Source organism: Chenopodium album, chromosome 14, assembly GCF_948465745.1.
Source record: "Chenopodium album chromosome 14, dcCheAlbu1.1, whole genome shotgun sequence".
Lineage (NCBI taxonomy): Eukaryota > Viridiplantae > Streptophyta > Magnoliopsida > Caryophyllales > Amaranthaceae > Chenopodium > Chenopodium album.
The window spans coordinates 48,890,842-48,915,992 of record NC_137847.1 but is presented as its reverse complement, the minus strand read 5'-3'; the positions used below and the strand labels follow the sequence as shown (position 1 = coordinate 48,915,992).

The 25,151-nt window shown below is 32.1% G+C and overlaps 3 protein-coding genes and 1 non-coding gene across 4 annotated transcripts; 3 read left to right on the top strand and 1 right to left on the bottom strand.

Moving 5' to 3' along the window:
* The first annotated feature begins 9,079 nt into the window (after positions 1-9,079).
* On the top strand, positions 9,080-15,520 carry LOC145577408 (E3 ubiquitin-protein ligase AIRP2-like). The gene is made up of 5 exons (XM_081634827.1): positions 9,080-9,647; positions 10,887-11,037; positions 11,136-11,202; positions 11,303-11,534; positions 14,624-15,520. The coding sequence occupies exons 1-5, from the start codon at positions 9,565-9,567 to the stop codon at positions 14,832-14,834; spliced, it is 744 nt and encodes a 247-aa protein (XP_081490953.1). The 5' UTR covers positions 9,080-9,564; the 3' UTR covers positions 14,835-15,520.
* Positions 15,521-18,301: 2,781 nt separating this feature from the next.
* Positions 18,302-20,813, top strand: LOC145577407 (sphingolipid delta(4)-desaturase DES1-like). Its single transcript, XM_081634826.1, has 2 exons — positions 18,302-18,524; positions 19,812-20,813. Exons 1-2 carry the CDS (start codon positions 18,366-18,368, stop codon positions 20,628-20,630), a joined length of 978 nt encoding a protein of 325 aa, XP_081490952.1. The 5' UTR covers positions 18,302-18,365; the 3' UTR covers positions 20,631-20,813.
* Positions 20,814-22,093: 1,280 nt separating this feature from the next.
* On the bottom strand, positions 22,094-24,554 carry LOC145579423 (tetraspanin-19-like). Its single transcript, XM_081636670.1, has 6 exons — positions 24,544-24,554; positions 23,885-24,080; positions 23,321-23,423; positions 23,121-23,201; positions 22,752-22,856; positions 22,094-22,463 (listed from the first exon to the last, which is right to left on the bottom strand). The coding sequence occupies exons 2-6, from the start codon at positions 24,061-24,063 to the stop codon at positions 22,197-22,199; spliced, it is 735 nt and encodes a 244-aa protein (XP_081492796.1). The 5' UTR covers positions 24,064-24,080; positions 24,544-24,554; the 3' UTR covers positions 22,094-22,196.
* A 292-nt stretch (positions 24,555-24,846) lies between these two features.
* TRNAV-UAC (transfer RNA valine (anticodon UAC)) lies at positions 24,847-24,919 on the top strand. The gene has a single exon. It is a non-coding gene; the product is annotated as a tRNA-Val (tRNA).
* The last annotated feature ends 232 nt before the right edge of the window (positions 24,920-25,151 follow it).

The window sequence follows — 25,151 nt, the reverse complement described above, 5'->3', positions numbered from 1 at the left end:
ATATAGTATGTTCTAAACTCTTGTTTCAGCATGTTCTTAATTAGTGATATCCTTTTGTTGTTTTCTTAATTGTTAGTGATTTTTATTTTCATGCACTGATTGAAAGAAACTAGTTGATAGTATGGTGTCTTTTGGAGTATAATATTATTGCACTTCATATATAAAAACCTTTTAAAGTTGAATGGACTTGTTGAAATGTCATCTCCAAGTGTAGTATTTGTCAATATTTTTGAATTCTTGATGCAGGTTATTAATTCTAGCAGTAGAGAAGAGGTTTGGCCTTTTCTTCTTGGCGTCTAAGTATAGAGGACATGTATATCTCCTCCACAGCTTGGCTGACATGTTTTTATGCATATTTGATGCCTACAACTATGTGTTAGTTGTCCACCAAATTTTTGATTGAATTAAGGAAGGACAATCCTTCTTTCTTGGAATTTGTTTGTACAACTTGTTTAAATTGTCTACTTATACACCATCTGCTACAAAATCTTTTGGATATAAAATAATGTAATCATGAGTCATACTATGGTTTAGGCAATCTAGTTGACGTAGTTGTACCTTTTTCGCTTGCTATATCCTTTCCAGTGACTCATATTGTTCGACAGTTGTATTATATTTTACAACATTTTGAACAAGTATTGCTCCATTTGTGTTGGTGAAGAAGTTTAGTGTAGTGTAAGTTAAGGTTTGGGTACAAATGTTTTATATACATTAGCCTAGTAGCTCAATGAGTAAAGCATTGTGCAAATTCACAAAAGATGTGGGTTCGAATCCCACGTAGGTTTATTTGTATAATATTGAGACGAGAGTTTGTATGAGATTTTAGCTGTAACAAAGTGGAATAGTCCTTCACCATCTCTACTAAACTCAAGCATGGTATACACTCCACGAAAACAAGGAGGAAGGTTTATGAAAGCTGGTTTGGGGTATGGAAAGACTACTTAAACTGCGACACTTTGTCTTGAGGGCTTGAAAGGGTAGTATTGCTGTGAAAAAGAGATTACAATCGCCATATTGCTGCTGATAGCGTCTGCTAGTGAGACTAATTTACATGCTATTTTTTAGTGCCATGATGTTGTCGTAATATAGGCTCAGAGTGAGTATGTGTGGTTGTTATTTGATGCTCCAACCTCTAGTTTTTCCGAGCGTCTCATGTGGGTGACTGATAGGATTGACAATAAGGAGCTTAGCAATTTTGTATATGTTGGCTTGGGCATCTTGTTATGTAGAAACGAATGTTTGCATTAAGGAATTGTGTCTGATCCTATTCAAGTTGCTGTAAATTACTCAAAGATGTTGGGTGATTATATAGAGTATGCTCAGCATGTGGTTGCTTGCTACTATGGCTGTTGGTGCTTTGAATAGCTGGAAATTCCCTGCTGCAGGAATTTGGCTGTGATTTTGCAGATGCGCACTTGGCTGCTGGTAATTCAGTGGATGGGTGTGATTTTGTGGGATGAGATGAAAAGCATAGTGGCTGCAGCTATGCAAAGGTTGAAGGTAAGATAAGAGGTGGAACAAGCCGAGGTTGTAGAAGCAAAATTTAGAATTCAAATTGTTGGTCAGCTAGGATTCATGAGAACTAAGCTGGAGTTTGATGCATTGACTATTGTGCAGACTATCAATCAAGAGTCGTTGGGTTACTCTCCTTTGAAGCTATTCCATGAGGATATTAAGAGGTTGAAAGTTGATTTTGCTTCTTTTATGTCATGTTTGTTGGGCGGGTAATACTCTAGCACACTTAGTGTTAGTGAGTCAACTTATGTGTGGACTAAATTTTTTTTTAACTCAGTGCTAATTTGATTTTTTTTTTTTTAACATTTAAGGTATTATGGTTTATTTTGAAGTTTTTAAAGTTATTTTTAAAAGATAACCTATGTAGGAATCGAACCTACATCCTCCACGCATTAGCATAGTGCTCTACCAATTGAGTTAATAGGTTTTAGCAAAAGTTTTAAGTTACTAAATGTAATTTAAACCTATGTTTTAAATATTTAATTCCTAGGTTCTAAATATATGTTCAAAAAATTTTTCCTATGTTCTAATTTTTTCTATAATGTTCCAAATATTTATGTCTATATTCTAAATATTTTCTGCCTATAAATTTGTTTTCTTATGTTCTATGTTTATCCTGCGTATGTTCTAATTTATTTTCCTATGTTCTAAAGTATATGAAGTATATGGACTTCTACGAGGATGAGGTTTTGGATCGTAAGGGTTGGAGAAAGAAGATTTTTGTGGATGATGACCACACGAAATATTCAAATTTGGTTCATGTAACCGACCCTACTTATGGGATTAAGGCTTTGATTGATTGATTATTGTTCTAAAGTTTTTAAGCCTATCTTATAAAATTTTTTTATGTTCTAAATTTTTATTCTTATGTTCTAAATTTTTTAAGACTATGTTCTTAATTTTTATTCCTATATGTTCTAAATTTTTATTTCTACATGTTCTAAAATTTTTAAGCCTATGTTCTAAATTTTTTCCTATGTTCTAAAATTTTAAGCCTATATACTAAAGTTTTTAAGTTTATGTTTTAAAGTTTTTCCTATGTTCTAAATTTTATTCATGTCCTTAAGTTTTTAAACTTGTGTTCTAAATTTATATTCCTATGTTCTAAATTTTAAATTTTTTTTTCTATGTCCTAAATTTATTTTGCCTATGTTCTAAATTTTTCTATGTTCTAAATGTATTTTGCCTATGTTCTAAATGTATTTTGCCTATGTTCTAAATTTTTATTTTTATATGTTCAAAATTTTTATTTTATATGTTCTAAAATTTTTAAGGCTATGTTTTATATTTTTATTCCTATGTTCTGAAAATTTTAAGCCTATATACTAAATTTTTTAAGTCTATATTCTAAATTTTTTCCTATGTTCTAAATTTAATATTTTTTCCCCATGTTCTAAATTTAATTTATGTCCCTAAATTTATAAGCATGTGTTCTAAATTTATTTTGATTATGTTCTAAATTTATATTCCTATGCTCTAAAGTTTTAAGCCTATGTTCAAAAAAATTTTCTATGTTCTAAATTTATTTTGCCTGTGTTCAAAAATTTTCAATGTTCTTAATGTATTTTGCCTATGTGCTAAATTCTTATTTCTATATGTTCTAAAATTTTTAAGCCTATGTACAAAATTTTTATTCCTATGTTCTAAACTTTTAAGCCTATATACTAAAATTTTTAAGTCTATGTTCTAAATTTTATTCATGTCCTTAAGTTTTTCAGCTTGTGTTCTAAATTTATTTTGCCTATGTTCTAAATTTATATTCTTATGTTCTAAAGTTTTAAGCCTATGTTCTAAATTTTTTTTCTATGTTCTAAATTTATTTTGCCTATGTTCTAAATTTTTCTATGTTCTAAATGTATTTTGCCTATGTTCTAAATTTTTCTATGTTCTAAATGTATTTTTCCTATGTTCTACCTATTTTTAAAATTTGTCTTTGTATCTTCTAGTTTTTTTCTAAATAAACGAGATGTCATGAGAGTCCAACATTGCAATCAATATATATATACAATCAGCATAGCTACATAGCTCTAGCCTAGAATATGCCCATAAGTACATAAGATTAAGCACTATACCCACATCCTGAATAAGTCAAATAATCAAACCTGTCTATGTTAGGACCTATACTTCAGACTACCAAAACAAAAGGTGGAAAGCAAATAATAGGATATAAAATGGAGTATGGATGTGGTAGAGATCTTATTCATTAATCATTTAAAGCATCAAGATACATAGTAGTACTAGCACCTATGGAAACTTCCTCGATCCATACCATCATCTCATCATACTCTGCCAATTAGCAGAGATAAAATATCGATTACAATTGAACCAAAATGCAAGATGTCCCTCTTTCTAGTTCTAAGAGGCTACATATTTTTAGTATTTAACACAATCTTGTTGAATCCAACTTCAAGAGTAATGTACAGAGAGTGTTTAGCAGCCATAGCCTCCAAAATTTCAGCCTAAAAATTTATGGCATACTTATGAGATCAGATTATTAAGCCACTAACGATGTCAATTTATAGTCTATGAGAATTGGTTCTTGTGAATGTTTACAAGGAAGATAAAATAATAAAGAAAAAGAAAAAACTTCTACTAGTAACAAAAAGCACTACTTAACGGCCTATGGCACTAAACAACTAAGAAAAGTACATATTGCTTCTTACTATACTAGGTTCATGAAGGCCAGCATTTTAAAATGTAGAACAATACAACGTCAACTAGATTACAAAATTGAGTTACAATTTGGTTGAAAAATCAAGAGTATAATCAAGAGTCACCGACCAACCAACCAATAGATCCATGAATAATGCTATTACGAACAATTAAGAACGCAGCAACAAGTATCACTAACTTAGAACATTCTGAAGAAGAATTTAGAACATGCTGAAAATAGTTTAGAACATGCTAAGCTAATTTACAATTCACAGAAGTCATTTCATTCATTTAGAAATTCTGAAATTACATAATTAGTTGCAAAACATAATAGACAAATCACGTATTCAAAAAAGAAATCGAATACAGAGGTAGCAAAATCATCAAAAAAATCCAAAAATTATCGGAAAAACTGGTAAAATGAAGCCAAAAAAAGAAAGAAAAAAAAAATCAAACAATAAATACGAGAAAAATTCGAACTGAATAATAGTACTTAATAATCGTACAAAAAAATCGAATAGAAATCGCAAGATGAAATCAAAAAATCGAAACAGCAAAACAATAAAAAAAAATGGAACAAAAATCGCACAGAAATCGCCTGGTAAAAAACGAACAAATTGAAAATAAAAAAAACTAAGAAATCTAAAAATTGAAGTCGAAATTCAGAAAAATCGCGCAGAAATAGATGCAATTTCGAAGAAAAATCAGAAAAATCGCAAAAATCGACTTGAACTCATGCAAAATTTGAACAAAATCGAAAAAAAAAACGTACCTGATTTGAACAATTTAGGTTGTTTATGCGAAATTTGAACAAAAACACTTCAATTTTGCAGCAATTTGTGTTCGAATTTGGGGTTTGAGGAGAGAGAAAGGAAAGAGGTTTGGAAGTTCAAGGAGAGTGAAAGTTTTGGACGGTGGGTCTGAAGAGGGTTATTGTTTTAATCTTAACCGTTCAAAATAACTTAATCCTACGGCTGAGATTGGTTCCTATATAACTAGGGTTCTTATATAAGAAGGGTTCTTACCGAATTCCTCCCCTATATATATATATATATACATATACATACATACATACATACATACAAATATACATATACATATACATACATACATACATACATATATATATATACATATACATACATACATACATACAAATATATATATATATATACATATACATACATACATACATACATACATATATATGTATATGTATATATATACATATATATATATGTATATATATGTACATATATATATGTATATATGTACATATATACATATATATATGTACATATATATACATATATATATATGTATATATATATATATATATATTGACAAGAATTATATTTAATTGTATTATGAATATAATGTAATTGTAGTCTAGCTTAATTTGGCGAATTGATGAGTTTTAAAATAAACGGTGCGGTGATTTTGAGTTGCGAGTGGTTGGTTGGGCAATTCATGGTTTTGGTGGATCCAAAGCAGCAAAGATGCATGCATGCATGACTCATGTGTTTGTATGTTTGCCGACTTGCCGAGTGCAATTGTGCTAGTTTTAAGAAGATATTGTATTTTGGGATAATATTGTAATGATTGAATGATTTAGCTAGTACTCCGTAATTTGCTACGTTATTTTTAGTACTCCCTGTTCATGACTTTATAATTTTGAGTTTTAAAGGAATTGGCTAAGTAATTAAACACATTTGATACCCCACGTTTTTTTAAGTGTATCACTTAGCACAAATGTTAATTAATAAGGGTTTTTACCAATAATATCTTAGAGCGTGAGAGTATAATATTCGATGAATTTAGGGTCTGTTCACATTTACTAAACTGAATTGAACTGATTGGGGTTAAACTGAACTGAAGTGAGCTGAATTGAAACAAATATTTTATGAGAGAAGGAAATTAGGAGCTGAAATGCACTGATTGAATTGATTGCAGCTGAACTGAACTGAACCGATGCTGAAGTGAACAGGGCCTTATAAATATAGAATTAGGTTAATAAAAAGAGTGGAAATCAAAGTAAATAAGAGGATTCATCTAGTTCTAGTGTTTGTATTACTCCTACAATGCAAACTGATAACAACTCAACTTTCATTTATCTATGTCTATTACCAACATCCTTATCTAAAATTGAAATGCTTTAATTTCACTTTTGAATAACGCAGGAGAGTGATAAAAGGAAAGGGATAGAGATACCGACGATGTAATAAAATAAGTGTAAGTAATACTTTCTCTGTTTTTTTTTTTTTGTTTTAAATGCATCAATTTGACTTTTTTACTATTCATATGTAAGGTTGTACATCGGTCCAAAACCGGACCAGACCTGGACCGGACCTGTTGAGCCTGGGACTTGAATTAAAAATTTGAGGATCGGAGACCGGGCTTGATTCAACATGTCCGATTCTGGGTCAGACCTGATGCAACAGGTCCAGTCCGGGTTTGGACCTGAACGGACCTGTTTTGTGATTTTTTCATTTTTTTAATAAATAACCTATTGGACTTGTATTTGGACCTGTTTATGAACCTGTTATGATGATTTTAGACCTGTTGCATAATTTGGACCTGTGTTTGATTTTTGAAAAAAAAAAAGCTTTTTTAAAAAATAAACAAAAAAAAACACAATTCTACAGGGTTTCAGGTCCGGACCTGAAAACCCCGGTTTTAGACCTGATTCGGACGGGACCCGAAATCCTTGAATTTCAAGGACCGGGATCGGACCTGAATTTACAGGTCCGTTCCGGTACCAACAAGTCCGGTTTCGGTCGGTTTTCAGGTCCGGTCCTATTTATGTACACCCCTATTCACATGTCATATTTGCCTTGATTTTTTTGCTATTATAAAATAAATAAATGTTATTATTTAATATATCATTAGATTCGTCACAATGTTTACTTTCATAAAATATTTTTGTTATAATTTTTTACTAATAAACAATTAAAAAATATTAGTGGTCAAATTTACGTCTTGACAAATTTACTGATCAAAATGATGCATTTATTAAAACAGAGAAAGTATATGTAAAGGAAATATGGATTAAAGGAGGGATGGGAAAGGAAAAGATCCCATCCTATCTCTCAAATTAAACCCTATAACTAGAGAGGAATGTTAGGCCTTGTTCACTTCACCTTAAAAAAATAATATTAAAAAATAATTTCAGTTCACTAAAAATAAGTTCAGTTCAGTAAAATTAATTTCAGTCAGTAAAAATAAGTTCAGTTCAGTAAAATTCAGTTTTTTTTAAAGAAGAATTATAATAGAAAATCAGTAAAAATAATTTCAATTCAGTAAAATTAGTTTAAGTTTAGTAAAAATAATTTAAATTCAGCGAATATAATTTTGTTTCAGTAAAAATAATTTCAGTTCTGCAAAAGTAAGGTGAAGTGAACAGGCTTTAGCGTGGTACTGTGGTAGGTATAAGGAGAGATGATAATAAGGATTGGAAATTAAATTAAAAGAAGAGAAAAAGAAAAAAAATATATATATTGTTAACCTTGCTACTTATTACATTCTTATTCACAACTCATACTTCACCAAATATGAGATCGATAATACATGTTTTAACCTTAATCATTCATCAATTTCCTTATATTTTCTCATTTCTATCTTTCTTATCCATATCCCTCATGTCAAACGTATGTTAATAGTAGTTCGATAATAGTCATTATTTTAAACAAAATTTTGTAAGCATTACACTTTATTGATAGAAATAGACCAAAATAAATATCTCCATAGACATGATTAAAAATTTCGATGAAAATATAATTATAAATTATGTTGACAGAATAACAATTTAGGGCCTGTTCTCATGCGCTGAACTTAGCTGAACTGAACTGAACTGAACTGAAAATAAACTGAACTGAACTGAACTTATTAATTAGTGATTTTTAACTACGGATTAGTGATCTTTGATTATTTATTATTATACATATGTGTATGTACAAATATACATATTAAAATATTTAAGAAAAATATACTATATAATTATAATATTTATGGATTATATATTAAAAACATGAAACCCCAAAATATTTAAAAACATATACTATTTAATTAAATAATAAAATATTATTATGACAAAAGAACACAAAACACTTTGTAAAAAAATAACACAATTAAAAAAAAAAAGGAAAAAAAAAAGTAAAAGCTGGAACGAAATTATCATTATTAAAGATTAATTTATTATTATTATTATTATGATTATTATTATTGTCGTTGTAATAAGAGCTTAAAAGAATAAAATTTGGCTTTATATTATGGATCTTGCTAACGGGCGCCCCGAGGCGTTAGATAAGGGGTAATTATATTGGTTGAAATGGTATTAAGTTAGGAATGCATGACAAAATCACACGTCGTTCGGTGTAATTAAGGTTAATTTTACTATAATATTTGCACTTTAATTCTTTTATCTAACGCCCCGGGGGCGCTCATTAGCTTTTGCCTTATATCATTAGAAATATCATTAGACATAAAGTGAAATGAACTGAAAATAAAGTGAAGTGCACTGAACAAAACTGAATTAAATTGAACTGAAATTCAACGTATGAGAATATAAATATGACATTTCACATAAAAATAAGAAGCATCCTAGTCACCACTTGTCTAAGATATTTCTCCAAAAGATATTATATACGAAGTATATCCTAAAAATCTAAAATAGTACAAGTAAAAGTCAACAATAGGAGCTCTTGAAAGCAAAAGATAAGCTAAAAATCAAGCCACTAAAATAGTGGGGTGGCTTGTTCTGAAATACCAAAAAGTTTGGATAAGGCAATTCCACCATTTTATCATTATCCATCATAATTAATTTACTAATTTATTTACCCTTCATCATTATTTTTTAATCACTATTATCATTATCAATTTTATCTTTATCATTTTATTGTTATTACATCAATAATTATTGTTTAAAATATTTTCTGACAGGTGATTTTTTTTTTTTCTTGAGTAAAACCTCACAATGACATTTATTGCATAATTCCACTTGTCAACTTCTCACATCATCCACCTTTTCCGTTTCTCCTAAAAAAAAGAAATAAAAAATCAAAATTAAAAAGAAGTTCAAAGAAGAACCCAGAAAAGGGCTAAGCTTTCCTTCTCTTTCAGAGAGAGAAACCTCATTCAATTCTGGAGAGAGAAACAAAAATTCATGTGTACTTTTTGTTAGGGTTTTGTTCTGGGTTTTTGAATTTGAAATTTTTATTTAATTAAATTGAAGGATTTTTGGTTGAAAATCATCAATTAGTTGATGAGTTTGATTCAAATTTAATTTAATTTGATGGTGAAATTCTGGGTTTTATTCTGTTTTTGTTTTTGATTATTATTATTCTGGGGTTAAATTTGAGGATTTTAAAGAAGAAACAGAGGAGATAGAAATTATTGGAAATGTATGTGGCTTCTCCCATGCGGAAGTCGTTCAAGGATTCTCTGAAAGTTCTAGAAGCTGATATTCAACATGCTAATACTCTGTAAGCCATCAACAATTACTTTTTTTTTTTAAATTATTCGAGAAATTCATTTTATTGGGATATATTCTGAATTTTCTGATAAAGTTTCTTTTTTGGGATTTTTTGATGATTGATTCCTCATTTACCCTCGTGAATCTTATGATTCTGGGTTGTTTTTATTTTTTTTTATTTTTTATTTATTTATTATAATTTTTTTAGTGTAAGGAGAGTCGCAAAGGACAGTGATGTAAATATATACGAGATTCGATTCCAAGTCGTGGGCAATAGGCACCACCCCCAGACTTTAACCAAAAGCTGTTATCCACTGGATTGTTGTTATCTTAGTGTACTGTAGTTTTATTGTGGGTTTTAGATTGTTCTTAATCAGCTCTTATGGTATTTTTGGTTACAAAATTTTAGTACCTTTTGATCAACACTTTTGTTGTGAATTGTATTCTATTTGATTAAGCTCATTAGTTTTCACAATTAACAATGAATTCACTTCCTTAAAGATGATATTTGTGAGACGGTACGGTGGGCGAGCTGTCGGTTTGATGAATTGTGAAGGATAATATGATGATGATGTTCATTGTTTTTGAGTTATTCATGCATACCCCACGTACCTAAATGTTTGAACTTTCAATGAAGTGGGGTTGTTGAGGATAATGACATGGGAGATTTGTTTTTGAAGTTTAATAATTATGGACTTATGGTGTTATCGCGGTGGAGCCAGAATTGTTTGGTGCTTTAAGTTAATTGTGCAATTATAATGCTGACTATTGTGGTGACTTTGTGGAGTTTAATCTGCATTTGCTTAGAGTTTTCGAGATTGCAGTCCCCTTGGAATGGAGTGGTAGAGCATGTGTTTTGTTGAGCAATATGATCAATATCATTGAATTTGAGTACTACATATTGTGATTGTGATCAATATCACTGAAATTGGTATTGTATAATATTAAGTTTTAAATTTTAATGATGGGTTTAGTTGGGGTTTTTGGTTTTGGACTTTTAACTTATTATGGATTTATAGCTAGTAATGCTTGCTGATGCCTATTCAACTGTCGGATTATCTTCAGCATTATGCTAATATGCTATCTTTTTGTGGTCATTTACTGTTTCAAAGATAGTGAGAGGTGCAAATTCCTTAGTTGACCAAGTTCAAGTATTATCTATGTAAAGAGATGCTTGATATTTTGCTAGGTTGACAAATATATTTTTTTTCTTATTTGATTTGATTTTGTTTTGTTTTTGTTTTCGCAGGGCATCAGAATTCCCTAGAGAATATGACGGGGCTTGCCTTCAAATGAGAATGTCTTACGCTCCTGCTGCCCATTTCTTGCTTTTCTTGGTCCAGTGGACTGATTGCAACTTGGCAGGGGCACTTGGTCTGTTGAGAATTCTAATTTATAAGGTTCGCTATTAATCTTCTAAATTGGTTTTTACGGAGTAGCTGTTTAATGCTATGTGCAATGTTTTAGCTTGTTGCTTAGATGCTCTCTTTCTATGCAGGTTTATGTGGATGGCACCACTACCATGTCAACACATGAAAGAAAAGCAAGTATCCGAGAGTTTTATGGTAGGTGTGCTATTGTAGTTTGGTGTAATGCAAACCTTGAGCCACATATATGGCTGCTTACCTCTTCTTTCGTATGATATATGTTCCTTTTTGTTGGCAGCGGTAATTTATCCCTCATTATTACAACTTCAAAGTGGCGTTACTGATACAGAGGATAAAAAACAAAAAGTTGTTTGCATGGAGAGATATCGGAAAAGAGATGAGGAATATGGGCAGTATACAGATATGGATATTGAAAGAGAGGAAGAATGTGGTATTTGCATGGAGAATTACAGCAAAATTGTGCTGCCCAATTGCAACCATGTCATGTGCCTAAAGTGTTATCGAGAATGGTAAGTTCAAAGTTTTCTGTTGGAGGGTTTTGAGGAAAAGTTGATTTCTTGAGAATATCTTTTGTTTTGTATACACAATTTCGATAAGAGTCTAGCCAGCTAATCTAACAGCTGTGAGGCCTTCAATGTTAGTCCGTCTTTAAGACAGCTGCAGTTCTTACTTCTCTTGAAGACATTCTCTAGGCCCAAACCTTTTTTTGTTTTTTTAACATATAGTTTGCAAATATTAGCACATCCTCATACTCTTTGCCAAAACATCAACATTGCCCAAAAAGAGTTTTTTTTTTCCACTTCCTGCTTCCCCTGTAGAAAAGGTTTTATAGGTGATGGTGCTTTCTGCTACATCGGTCAAGGTCAGAACCTCTGCTGTCAATTTGTTATTGGGGTTGTTATTTTTAATTCTCTGTCTATTGATTGTTGAGGCTCATTTGGTGGATCTGTCACGTTATAGAAATGATACATGTTCACTGTTCTTTGTTCACCCACATTAACACTGGAACATCTCTCGAGATAATCTCTATTTTCCTTGACCATATCTTTGTTGATCCCTTTTCTTTTTTCCTCTCACATTAGTCTATTTTAGTTGAGGGCATTGAGGTCTTCCAAAGCTACCTGGTCCTTCGAAGCTTCTGTTGGAAACAAGCCTGACTTGATGGTATGTCAAGGCTGTGTATATTATGTCTTCCCAGTTGTAATAGTGGTTAGCTGCTTTGGCATGCTGCCTTGCTGTGTTGGTCCTAGGGTGACAGTTTTCGTCCTGGAGATTTTGTATAAGGATTTTGGATTTTTGTTGCATGCTTGTTGGATGTCAGCTTAAGTTATCCATGCTAGATGTTAGAGGGAAATAAGGAAGAGATAAGGGTGGGAAGTAGCTATTTTCAGGTGTTTTTCAAGCTTCTAAAGTTGGAGAATTCATCTTATTAGAGGTTGCTCTAACTGATCAAGTTGTAGTAGCCTTGGATGGTTGAACCTGATCTTGCTAAATAAATCATCTGTAGTTGGGCCTTAAGAGTGGAGTATGTCTTACTGATTCTGTTTCCAAGTTGTTTAATTGGGTCATGACATCATGTATTTATGAGAGAGAGTTTTTTGCTGCTCTAGTTAGGTCATGGCTTTGACGATGCTGTGCCACTGCTACTAATGGGAAAGGGAAGAAGTGAAGGGAACTTGTTTTTTAGTGCAAATGGAGCACTAGAGCTATTGAGTTGAAAAATAGTGCCCTTTAATGCTACTTGTTGGAAGTCTGAGTGGTCTTTTTCTCTAATCCTCCCATTTTTGTCTGACGTTATCAAATGGAGGTGTAGCATTTCTTAGGTCGGTTTTCAAATAAATTTGTTTTTTTGAGGCACTAAGGGCCTGTTCTCTTCGGCTTAATTTCAGTTCAGTTCAGTTCAGCTCCAAATTTCCTTCTCTCATAAAATATTCATTTCGGCTTTATTCAATTCAGCTCAGTTCAGTAAAGCAGAACAGGCCCCAACTATGCATTTCAGTAATAAAATATCGATTATAAAAATGTTTTTTCTGAGGCACCAACTCTGCCTTGCTGAGAAGGATCTTTTAAAAAGTTATTTTTGGCCAGATTGGCCTAGCCCATGATTCAATGCTGAGGTAACCTCTTTGCGCCTATAGTGGAATTTTCTCTCTTTTATAACCTAGAGCTGTTTCTCGTATCCAGCAGGGACTCTAGGCTAGGGAGCTCTAAAATTCTGTAGATGGAGATGGCTGTTCTTTTGTCCTCTACTTGGTTACTTCAGTGTTACCTACGTGCCTGATATTGGGGTATAAGTACATGAACTGATTATATTAAGGTTTGGAACTTCTTCAACTCTTTGTTACCACGGAAACAATTCAAGGTTTGATTGAAGTGCTTTGATTGTTACCTTCTAGTGCTTACAAAACGGCACTGCTGTGATTCTTGTGCTCAAACTGAGGTGACTGCGCAGCAGCCTAGCTTTTGTAACATAAATTTTATTTTATTATCTCCTTTTCTTTGGAGCCTTTGTTTGCCGTGAAATAACACATAAGAGCTGCACATCTTTGTAGTAATAGGCCTATTCAGTTTTATGTTGAGGTATCATTGCTGTTCAATGTGAGAAGCTGAGTTGACTTTAGAAGTAGGAGGCTGAAGCTGTGTAAATAAAATGTGATGTACTTGATGGTTCAAAGATGTTAACCAAGGATGAGGATGAAGTCAATCAATCAAAGCCTTAATCCCATAAGTGGGGTCGGCTACATGAACCAAAAATGATTATTCCGTATAGTCATTCACAAAAATCCTCCTCCTCCATCCCTTATGATCAAATGCCTCATGCTCATGCAAATCCATATACTTAAATCAATATTTTTATGTCAAGCATATTACTTGTGCATCGCCAAATTACTTGTATAGACTATAGAGTCAACTGACACAGGTACACCAGTCACGGTTGGTATATAGGTATATTGTCCTTTAAATGGTGAGGCCTTGAGCAAAATTTTGGATCTTGGGTTAACATGCCTGTAGCTTGTGTGGTCAAAATAATATTTATGTATTCATTTATTTATTTTTCCTGGGGGAGTGGGGGTTGCTAGTCTGGTATTTATGTATTACTTCATCCAATATACATTTCACAGGCCATTTTGTGTTGCAAAAAGGTCACCCCAGATGTTCAAAAGTTATACTTAGAATAGAAGTTTCATAGCATCTCACTTGAATAGCCATGAAGTGCCACCCTAAGAAATAACAAGCCTCCCCATGATATCCATTATCACATACTGATTTTTTTTGGCTGCTCATTTTGAGTCACATTTACCTTGTTGCTGTTGTCAATGGGTTAATAGACTTGATTGGTATATGAAGGTTTTTGAGTGAACTTATCAGTCTACTACAAAATGGTAAGGCCATTTATGTAAATGAATTTTGGCAACCTTTGCATTTATATAAAGGATATACGAAATTTGGCAGTAGAAATAATTAATCTAAGAAGAATGACCTTGTTATTTTATAATCTCTGCTGTGTACTTTGATAGTTATTTCTCCCCTGATCACTTGAAATTTTCGTCTGTGTTATCTTCAGAGCAGAATTGAGAGTGATTATTACATGTTGCAGGCGCTCAAGATCACAATCCTGCCCCTTTTGCCGAGATAGTCTGAAGAGGGTGAACTCTGGAGATCTTTGGGTGTTCACTGATAGTAGAGACGTGGTTGACATGACAACATTGACGAAGGAGAATCTTAGGAGGCTGTTTATGTATATAGAGAAGTTGCCCCTGATTGTTCCGGAATCCCTATTCGATGCATATGATTCACACCTGAAATGAGGGAAAGGATTATGGTCTGTTTAGCGTACAGTATTCTCGCTGTCGCAGCTGTGGTTAGCCTACAGTATTCTTGCTGTCGCAACAGTTGCTTATAGACTATGGTCTCTTTAGATTAGTTAGAAGTGCAAATGTTCTTTTTAAATGACTTTGCTGTCTATTCTGTGGTAAAATCTCATGCCTGATTTATTTGAAGGCAAGAGAAGGAAGGTTGGGGTGGTTTCCTTTTATGGGTTCCGTAAATTTGTATGTAGGTAAATGTGTACATGCTTGTACAGCTCTGTTATTCAGAAAAAAAAAGGGGTAGAAAGAAAGGAGAACTCTTTTCTTTTGTTTATAATTCAATGCAGGAACCCAAGGCACTCCTATATTATGTTGTGATCAAATGCCTTTCATCTCTTAGTTCTGCTGCCGCCAATGATGCTGAGCTTGCCAAGGTATCGTGTAAGGCTGTAAAAATTATTCGTCCTGGGCGGCGAATCGGGTATACAAAAATTATAGATGTGTTGTACTGTATTGATAGTTCCAATTTAGGATATCTGAATACTTCTGATTTTAAAATAGGATTCCTGATTTTATTTGGTAGAAGTGCTTTAATCAAACTTTGAAAATTCCTAAAAAGAGAAGCCCTGTAAGATTTTATGTCACATTTTTTACAAGGTGGTTTGGCCTAAAGTTATTAAGGTTTAGGACTGTTCTCTTCACTTAAAATCCGCTTATGATTTTGTAAAACTTTTACTTAATTTACATTTCAGTATGATTTTGTATAACTATTACCTAATTTACACTTCTATTACGGAAAAAAAACCTTCTCAAGTGAGATATTGTCAATTGTAATTCAATGTGTTTTCATAATTCGTACGGAGTAACTATTAATGAACCATAGAAGATAATTAGTACTCCGTAATAAACAATGAACTATGACTAATAATTCGTCTCTAGGCTTGAGTGACAATGGCAAATTTGTAAACTCTAGCAAAGTACCAAGAAAGATTACACCACAGCACACACTAGTATATTACGGAGTACTAGAAGAGATGAAGATTACACCGTTACACTTTATAATCAATCAATTCTTTTTTAGAAATTATTGTAAATTTGTAAGCAATCAATTTAGCAAAAGTGTATGGGAATAAAAAAAATGTATGGGGTTAAGAGAATTGACACGTACCTCGTTTTAAAATGAGTTTGATGGTGTCATTATAAAGGGAATATCCAAATTCAAATAGATTTTGAATACTTGTTACTGATTTGGGTTTTTTATTTGTTTTTAGTGGATATTAAAAGTTGTAGATACAAATTCCTTAGTGATGGTACATTGATTTTGTGGTCAATAAACTGACATACATCTTGAGATAAACTGAGATTCCTCTATCTCATATTATTTGCAACGATTTGACATAAAGTTTGAGAGGAAAATATCTAATCGTTGCAAATAATATGAAACGGAGATAGTACAAGTTTTGTGGTTGATTGATTGACGAAATGAAAAAAGTTGTGTAACTTGTGTTTTGATACAAATTTTGATAAACCCTACTTCTCACTTAATCAAATTACTCCGTAAAGGCTTTATTGAAGTACCACCTCCTTTTTTATTTAGTTGACACTATTCTATTATCACGTTTGTTAACACACTTTTTTTAACAATTAATATCTCTAATTCTCGTCATTGTAAAATCATAAAGTGGATATTAATAAAATATACATTGAAACGATTCAAACAGGATCCCACTTGATTACGTTTTATCGTAGCTATAAACAGGGGCGAAGCCAGAAATTGTTTATTAAGGGGGCCAAACTTTATAAACTACGTAACTAAAACCAACTGAGCTAACAATAACTACCGTTTCCTCCGTTTTTTTTTGCTAACACGTTTTTTTAGTCACGTTTATCAATGCACAAACTAAAACACTAATATCTTTAATTACCGATTAGCAAAAATTATAAAAAGTTGATATTATGAAAATATACATTGTGACGAATCTAATAAGATCCCACTTGACTATATTTTTCCTTACATATAAATCAAAAAATATGGTCAAAGGAAGGTGTGTGAATAGTGCTAAAGTCAAAACATGTCAACTAATAAAAAATGGAGGTAATATATTGCAACATTTAATGCACATTTTATACCAAGGGGGAGGCCATGGCCCACCCCAGCCCCCCTGGTTCCGCCACTGGCTATAAATCACAAAAAGCTAGTCAAATTGTAGTTTGCGAATAGTGTAAAAGTCAAATGGTGTCAACTAAAAAAATGGAGGAAGTATAGGTTACGAATAATTAAATGGTTTCCTTCTAGTTTGTTTCTTCTAATTCTACTCTTTGAAGATGATATAATTTTGAGCTCCATAATATGTAATTCCAATAGTTGCAACACACCTTTTATCAAGCTTTTCGATGAGTTAATTAAATTAGGTAAACGAATTAATTAAGCTAGAAATTTTAACCGTAGTGACTTATCCCTTTCTTTTTATCAATGGTAAAATTTTGTGATTTAATTTATCCGTTTACCTAGTCTAATATCTTCCTTAAAATGCGTATCAAAGAGGTGTGTTGCAAGGAAATAAAAACGGAGGAAGTACCTTTTATTCCAAGGTATGATATATTAACATACATTTGTGATTGTTTTAGGGGTAGGGATAATGAATTCTGAATTTATATTAAATATGTTGAAGATTTGAGATATGTTTTACTTTATCTTGAAAATGCGTCATAATAGTATCTTTATTTAAAAATAAGTGCATCACTCTAACTGACACACATGTCAGTGTACAATTTTGTCTTTTAATAAACCTTTTAACTAATTCAATACTAGTTACATATATGGAAAACTCATTCCTACACCTATTATGTTTTTCATTTTTTGGATCCTTTACCAAAAAATCATCTAATAACAAGCCTTTCTAAGTTCTCATCATCCCTCCCGATTTCAAGGATACCTCAAGTAGTTAGAAACTTTCCTCCCACTTTCTAAAAGTGAGATAGATATTCATCATCCGGTCTTGTGGCTCACTCTACACAAAAGAAAAAAATACCCCTAAATTTTTATTACAAAAAAAATTTGCTACTTTATAGATATTATATTCGATTGCAACTCTTATCATATGAGTATTAAGTAGTAAACTTAAAACTTCTAACATATCAAAAAAAGACCAATCTTTTCCACAACTTACCATTACCATACAAAAGGTAATCGAATCAAACAAGAATAAGAATAAGATACTTTTTTTAAAGGTGAAAATAACCCAAAATCCCTAGCTATAAAACCCAAGTTGAGAAGAGCAAACCACCTCACATGAGTGAAAGCGAAAGATGAACGTGATATCCTGCTCATTCTTCTTACCAATACTTGTATTTTTTCGTCCATTATAATAAACTCACGACGTTTTCCCTCCTTTTTTTATCCAAATATAGTTCCACCACCCTTTTTTTTTTTTCATTTTCTTTTTGAAGGCTAAATATCAACAAATTTTCAAAAAATAAAATCCCAATTTCACAAAAAAAAAAAAAAAAAAAAAAGAAGGAAGGGGGAAGATGGGGGCAGGAATAGGGGAGGAGAAAGAAGGAACAATGGCGGAAGATTTCTTCTGGTCATACACAGATGAACCTCATGCTTCTAGAAGGCGCCAGATCCTCTCTCAATACCCTCAAATTAAAGAGCTTTTTGGCCCTGATCCTTGGGCTTTTGCTAAGGTTGTTAAAGATTCAATCTTTTTTAATTTTTTGAATTATTTTTTTGGGTTTTTAATGGGTTTATTTCATTCATATCTAGATCCGAGTTAATGGGTGTTGGTTATTTTTGTGATTTTGTATGATTTCTTTGATGGGTATTGGTTAATTTTGTTGATTTTTGTGTATATTTTTATGGGCATTGGTTAATTTTGTTGCTTGTTATGTAATAGGGTGAGATTTTCTCTGTTTTATTTGACACTGTAGAGTTTATCATTCATCTTTGGTTTAGATCTTCATTGATGGAATTAAACATTGATTATGATTAATTTGTTAGTTATTTGGATTAGTTTAATTGACCTTGGTGATTGGGAAATTGAAATGTAGCATCTTTGGATTTAATGGTGATTAATATAGTTGATTATATGATTAATTAGATTCATCTTTTTTTGTAAAGGAGTTGCGCTTGATTGGGCATTATATGATAGGAAATATGCCTCTAGTATTATGGGGTGTTTTTGCTCATTTTGTTGCTAAATCTTTCCTAGTTCTATGCTCAAATCACAATTTGTTAAATTGCTGTTGAAAGAAACGGGTGCTGAGTGAATTTTATTGGATTTCCATTGCTTTGATGCCTATTCTTGTGTGTGTTTCGAGTAATGAAGTTGATTGTCGAATCGATTTTTCCTCTGCATCAATGAAAGATCTAAATTCTTTTTTTATTTTTTTTCCTTCTTACCTCATTCTTCAAAAACACTCTTTTGCATATGGTTCATCTCCACGCTCCATCAAGTGTGCAAGGAAATTCTACTAACAAGGTCAAATTAGTGTAATGTACTCGATCAAGTGTGTAAGGACTTCTCTTATTAACAAGGTCAAACTAGTGTAATGTACTCATTACTTAACCTTCCATCCAAAGTTACTCACATGGATGATATAACGAGAATTACTAATGTGGCAATTAAATTCATGGGAGGGAATAGTATAATGGAAATGTCAGAAGGATTAAATTGAACCAAATTGATGACAATGTCATTCTTTTGTGATGATCTTTGAATGCTAGACTCCAGTTATAGGTCTGTTTCATATTGCAGGTTGAAAGTTGCAATCAGTTTTTTTGTAATCACCAACAGATCTTAGTGTTTTGCTAAACCAGTTCATTTTTTGTTCATGCTAAATCGACGTTCTATTGTGAACTATTTCCGATTCTGTTATGATCAATCTGCTCTGAGTGCTTGAAGATTGATTTTTACTGACATGGAATTATCTCATTTAGGTTTTAACGTTGTAATGTTTTTTTGGCACTTGCAGATTACGATGGTTGTGTTGACTCAGCTTGCAACTGCTACTCTACTTCATGATGCAAGCTTTCTTAAAATACTAGTAGTTGCATACTTTTTTGGATCATTCCTTAACCACAACCTTTTCTTGGCGGTCCATGAGCTCAGCCATAATCTAGCTTTCTCTACCCCATCTTACAATCGTTGGCTTGGAATTTTCGCAAACCTGCCTATTGGTGTGCCAATGTCTATCACATTCCAAAAATACCATCTTGAGCATCATAGATTTCAAGGTGTTGATGGCTTGGACATGGACATTCCAAGCAAAGCTGAGGCCTATATGGTCCAAAATGCTTTTACCAAATCCATTTGGGTAGTCTTACAACTCTTCTTCTATGCTCTCCGGCCTTTATTTCTCAAACCAAAGCCGCCTTGTTTGTGGGAATTCACTAATTTGACCATCCAAGTGGCACTTGATGCCTCCATGGTCTACTTATATGGCTGGAGATCTTTTGGTTATTTGATTACCTCAACTTTCGTTGGAGGTGGGATGCATCCCATGGCCGGTCACTTCATCTCCGAGCATTATGTCTTCAATCCCGATCAAGAAACATACTCTTACTACGGCCCTTTGAATCTTTTGACATGGCATGTTGGCTATCACAATGAGCACCATGACTTTCCTAGGATTCCAGGAACAAAGCTCCACAAGGTGAAAGAAATTGCACCCGAGTACTATGAAGGTCTAGAGTCATACAAATCTTGGAGCCAGGTTATATACATGTATATAATGGATAGAACAGTGGGGCCTTTTAGCCGGATGAAGAGAAAACCGAAGAAATCAGAGTAGTGATTGATTTGTTGATTTTTTTGGTTCTGTTTTCTTGATTGAATTGTTATCTCTTATTCTAGTTATGATTTGTTGACTTTTTTTCACACTTTTTTGAGAAATGTAACATCTTGAGGGTTTGGCATAGGCATATGCTATATCTGTAGGTCAGAGAGGATGCTAATGTATTCATTATTTCATTCATATTTACTTGTATCTACTTATTCTTTCACCAGGATTGCTCTGTTGGTTACGGGAATTTCCAATTGAACTACTCACTTTGTTTGTAATTAATAGTCGTGTTGATAGTGTAAGTTTGAAATCGTAAATGACCCCCTTAGTTAGACTTAAGTTATTTACAAATTTACTGCATATTACCAGCTGAAGCATGAAATTCTGTTAACAGTTTAACACAATGGCAACAGAACCTTGTGTGCTTTCTCTGGTGACGTGGAGGCTCCATTTGAAAAAACATCAGTTTCAGGTCTGGAATTTGAATTTAACATCCTAAGATAAAGGGTACTAATACTAATGACGTGTTGGTAGTAAATGACAATGTTGGTAATGAGGTATGTGTAATTTTGCACGAATAACTCAAGGCCAAATTATGTGGCAATACAGAGTCTATCTTCATGTGTGTAGTGAAGGACGCTAGACTTATATTCAGTGGCGAATCTAGAATTTATCTTCAAGTTGGTGTTGGGTGGTTATTGGAAAATGCAGAAGATTTCCAAAGTACAAAAGAATTAAAGATCAGGTGTAATATCCGTGCACAATACAGACATACAGTAGTACCAGTTTATCATTGTTCCCAGTTTTTGTTAGAGAAATTATTGGTGCTGTGGTCCCTGCAAATTATGCCCACGTCCAAAATATATTCACTACCAAACATATGATCACATAATAATGAGCACATCAAATGCAATTTCAATGACTAAAATCTTGACTAAGTTACACTAGTACTCCATATTAATGATTGTAATTAGACCTGTTAATTCAGGTCAACTTGTTGGATTTGGGTTAAATTTCGGGTTGTTTGGTTCGATTGGTTTGGATTGCTTGGATCATTACAAATTATGATAAATGGATCAAATCTGATAATTTTGGGTCGGTCAGGTTCAGTTCTCTCTTAATTAAACAGGTTTTAAATTATGTCGGGTCAGGAATTGACATGTCTAATTGTAATTGCACGACTACAACAAATTTAATGTGATTGTGACTTTGTATGACATGATTAAACATATTGTATACAATACTTCAGTTGCACATATACATAATATTGCCAATTATCAATTGCAATGAGTGCCGTTTAAATCCATACGTTTTATCATTGTTATTCCACTATAATTTTAAGGATTTTTTTTTTCCCGCCTACTATGTTATGATGGTTCGAATACATCTATAATCATATCTTTTCTTAGAAATTCTTAAAATTCACTTAGCGATATTATCTCGTATAATAAAAGATATACGGACTATATTAGTAGATCGATCAGATAAAACTTTGTATAACAATAACAGAAATAGTACTGTATGATAACAATAACAACTTCATTAGATTTTACAAAAATCATCACATAATAAATATCAATAAACAACCTTAGGAGCAGCTTGTACAGCAGCAGCTACGTACTCGCCCTTCTCACTTCCTGTTACATAAGGGGCATAACCATAACCGTGCGTATAAGGTGGTGGTGGATAATATTGTGGATCGGGGTGGCCGACGGCATACGGTAGAGGAGGAGGTTGAATTTGATGATCTAAGAAAGGAAGGTTAGCTTCTTCATCTTCGTATTTCCGGTGTGATTTGGAGCGCATTGATCGAATTACTATGGCTAGGAAGAATGAGAGTGCCTGTAATAATAAGCCACTTTATATATGTAAGTCATTTCGACTAAAAAATAAGCCAATTTATTTATCGTAAGTTGACAAAAGTTGACACGATCAATGACAGACTTATTAAAAAAAAAATCAAAAGAAAGTGGACGTTTTGTGTTTTTAGTTGGCATGTTACCAACTTACCTTTCACCGGTTAATAACTCTAATCATCAAATGATCAAACTTGTTAACACACTCATATTATTGTTAATTACTAACTTCTTATTAAGTTCTAATCAAAAGTATTAAATGTCGAAATATAACCTGAGAGAATGCGATCAACACGCCTAAACATTTGAAATTATTGGAGTGGTCATCGACATAATCCACGAAGTGATCAAATCTTTTTGTGCGATCCTTAGGGATGTCCTGTTGCATCAAAACAAGATTATTTGACGTAACATAAATAAACAATTTTATTATAATTACTTAAATGATCAACCTTAAAAAAAGCAGACTCTTATATGAGACGGACTTACAATAATTTATTACAACACATAAATAATTTTATATTTTCGCCTATAAATATGAACTCATAGTGCTTAGTATGCTTGCAATAAGTTATTGTAAGTCCGTCTCTACTAAAACACCATTGAAATAATAACAATTGAATGTCGCGTAATGTTTTTGTACCTTATCCCATTTGTCATTTAGGCATATATCTGCTGTGATCAAACTCTCTACCAAAATAAGAAAGAGCATAATCCCTATATACTGCAGTAATTTTTGAATTATATATATATATAATCATATAATTAGATCAAAACATATATATATTGATTCTGAAGAGCATTAAAGTTGCAAATTTACAATAATAATGATTAAAAATGTACCAAGGAAAGTAGAAGATTGTTCTTCTTGGTATCAGCTCCTACATGCCCTATGCATGCTGTGGAACAAAATATGATCCCGGTAAATATACAAGCCCACAAAAACCTGCCAATGTTCCAAAATAATTAGTAAATAGCATTAATTTGGTGGTTTGAAGAAATAATCGGGTCATTTATAATTGCCGTACAACAATAACAAAGCCTTAGTCCCAAAATTGTACAATTAACTAGTTTAACGTATGGTAAAAAATCAAATTGGACCAGACTAGACCTTAAAATTTCGATCATAATCACCGAAAATGAATGAACATAACCCAATTATCTTTTTAGAATTTTAGTTGCATATGATCAAGAAAGTTAGAAACACCATGATGTGAAAAAAAAAAATTCTACGAGAAATTTAGACAACATTATAGGGAGATGTTAAAAAATATTTCATCAGTATTATAGCTAATAAGCTAACATAATTCCCTAATAATGTACCATTGGAAAAAAAAAAAAAAAAAAAAAAAAAAAAAAAAAAAAAAAAAAACCTTAAAATATGCTTGTAATGAAGGAAAAGTTTACCAAGAGAAAGGATATTTATAGTATTCTCGTAAGCAAACAACGATCATCCAAACGCAATACATAAGAATTGCGATCCCGGTCATCGCCATGACCGAATTGGTGAGTTTAAATGATACTTTGATATAATTCATGGCAGCTTTGTCCATAGAAATAAGGTTAGGGTATTTTAAACTTGACATTTGATGAATAAGCTAATCTATACTTAGTATTTAAAAACACAAACCGCAAATTTTTCATATGACACATGGCATCACAATTCACAAGTCACTCATCACCTCATATGCCATATGTTATCTCCCTTAATATTTATGTTTAAGTCTTTATGCATTATACAACTTTCAAATTCAAGTAAGAAAATAAAGTGTTTCATTTCCACCATAATAAAACAATGTTTTAATTAATACACATTACATAAACATATAAATTATGATAAAAATTGTCTTTTCATCTCCTAGACTTTAAATATAATTTAAAATAATATGTCATTTTATATCCCACAATCTTCACGTATATTTATCTAACTAAATTCATTAATCTTCTTTCACGGTTCTACCCTCTCTCTTTTTTCCTTTTAAATTTGGAAATGAAACAATCTTCCTACATATGAAAATAATTAACCCAAGTAACAACACGTGCATTGAACGGGCCAAAAAGCTAGTTAAGCTTAAAAAGGTTTACGTGAAGTGTGATATGCAAGATTGTTACATGTTTGTATGCTATATATCATTTTCGATCGCTCTCCGAAATATATTTATTCATGTAGATTTTGTTAGGTTGATAAATCAAATTAGTAAAATGATTGCATAAGTTAAAGTTTTCAATTTCATAGAAATTTCCTTAATTTTATTGTTTTCGAAGATGTTAAAAGAGAGAAACTTCCTAGAAATTGGTTAAATAATGTCTTTTTATGTAGTCGTTAGTTATACATTATATAGTATATGAAATGTTTTGTTACAAGATGAGTTGCTGTGGTGTAGTGGTTATCACGTTAGTCTTACACACTAAAGGTCCCCAGTTCGATCCTGGGCAGCAACAATTGAATTAATTTTGTATATTTTACGACATATACCCCATCCACTTCTTTTTAGTTGGCACATTCTAATTTTGTGCACTATTCATAAAACTTACTTTGAATTTTATTTTTATTTATTTATTTTTATTTTATTTATTTATTTTTTTTGGTGATTTCCTGTTAAGTAAAAAAACAGTCACGTGTAATCTTATTAGATTCATAACAATGTCATTTTTCAAATATTAATTTTTTTAA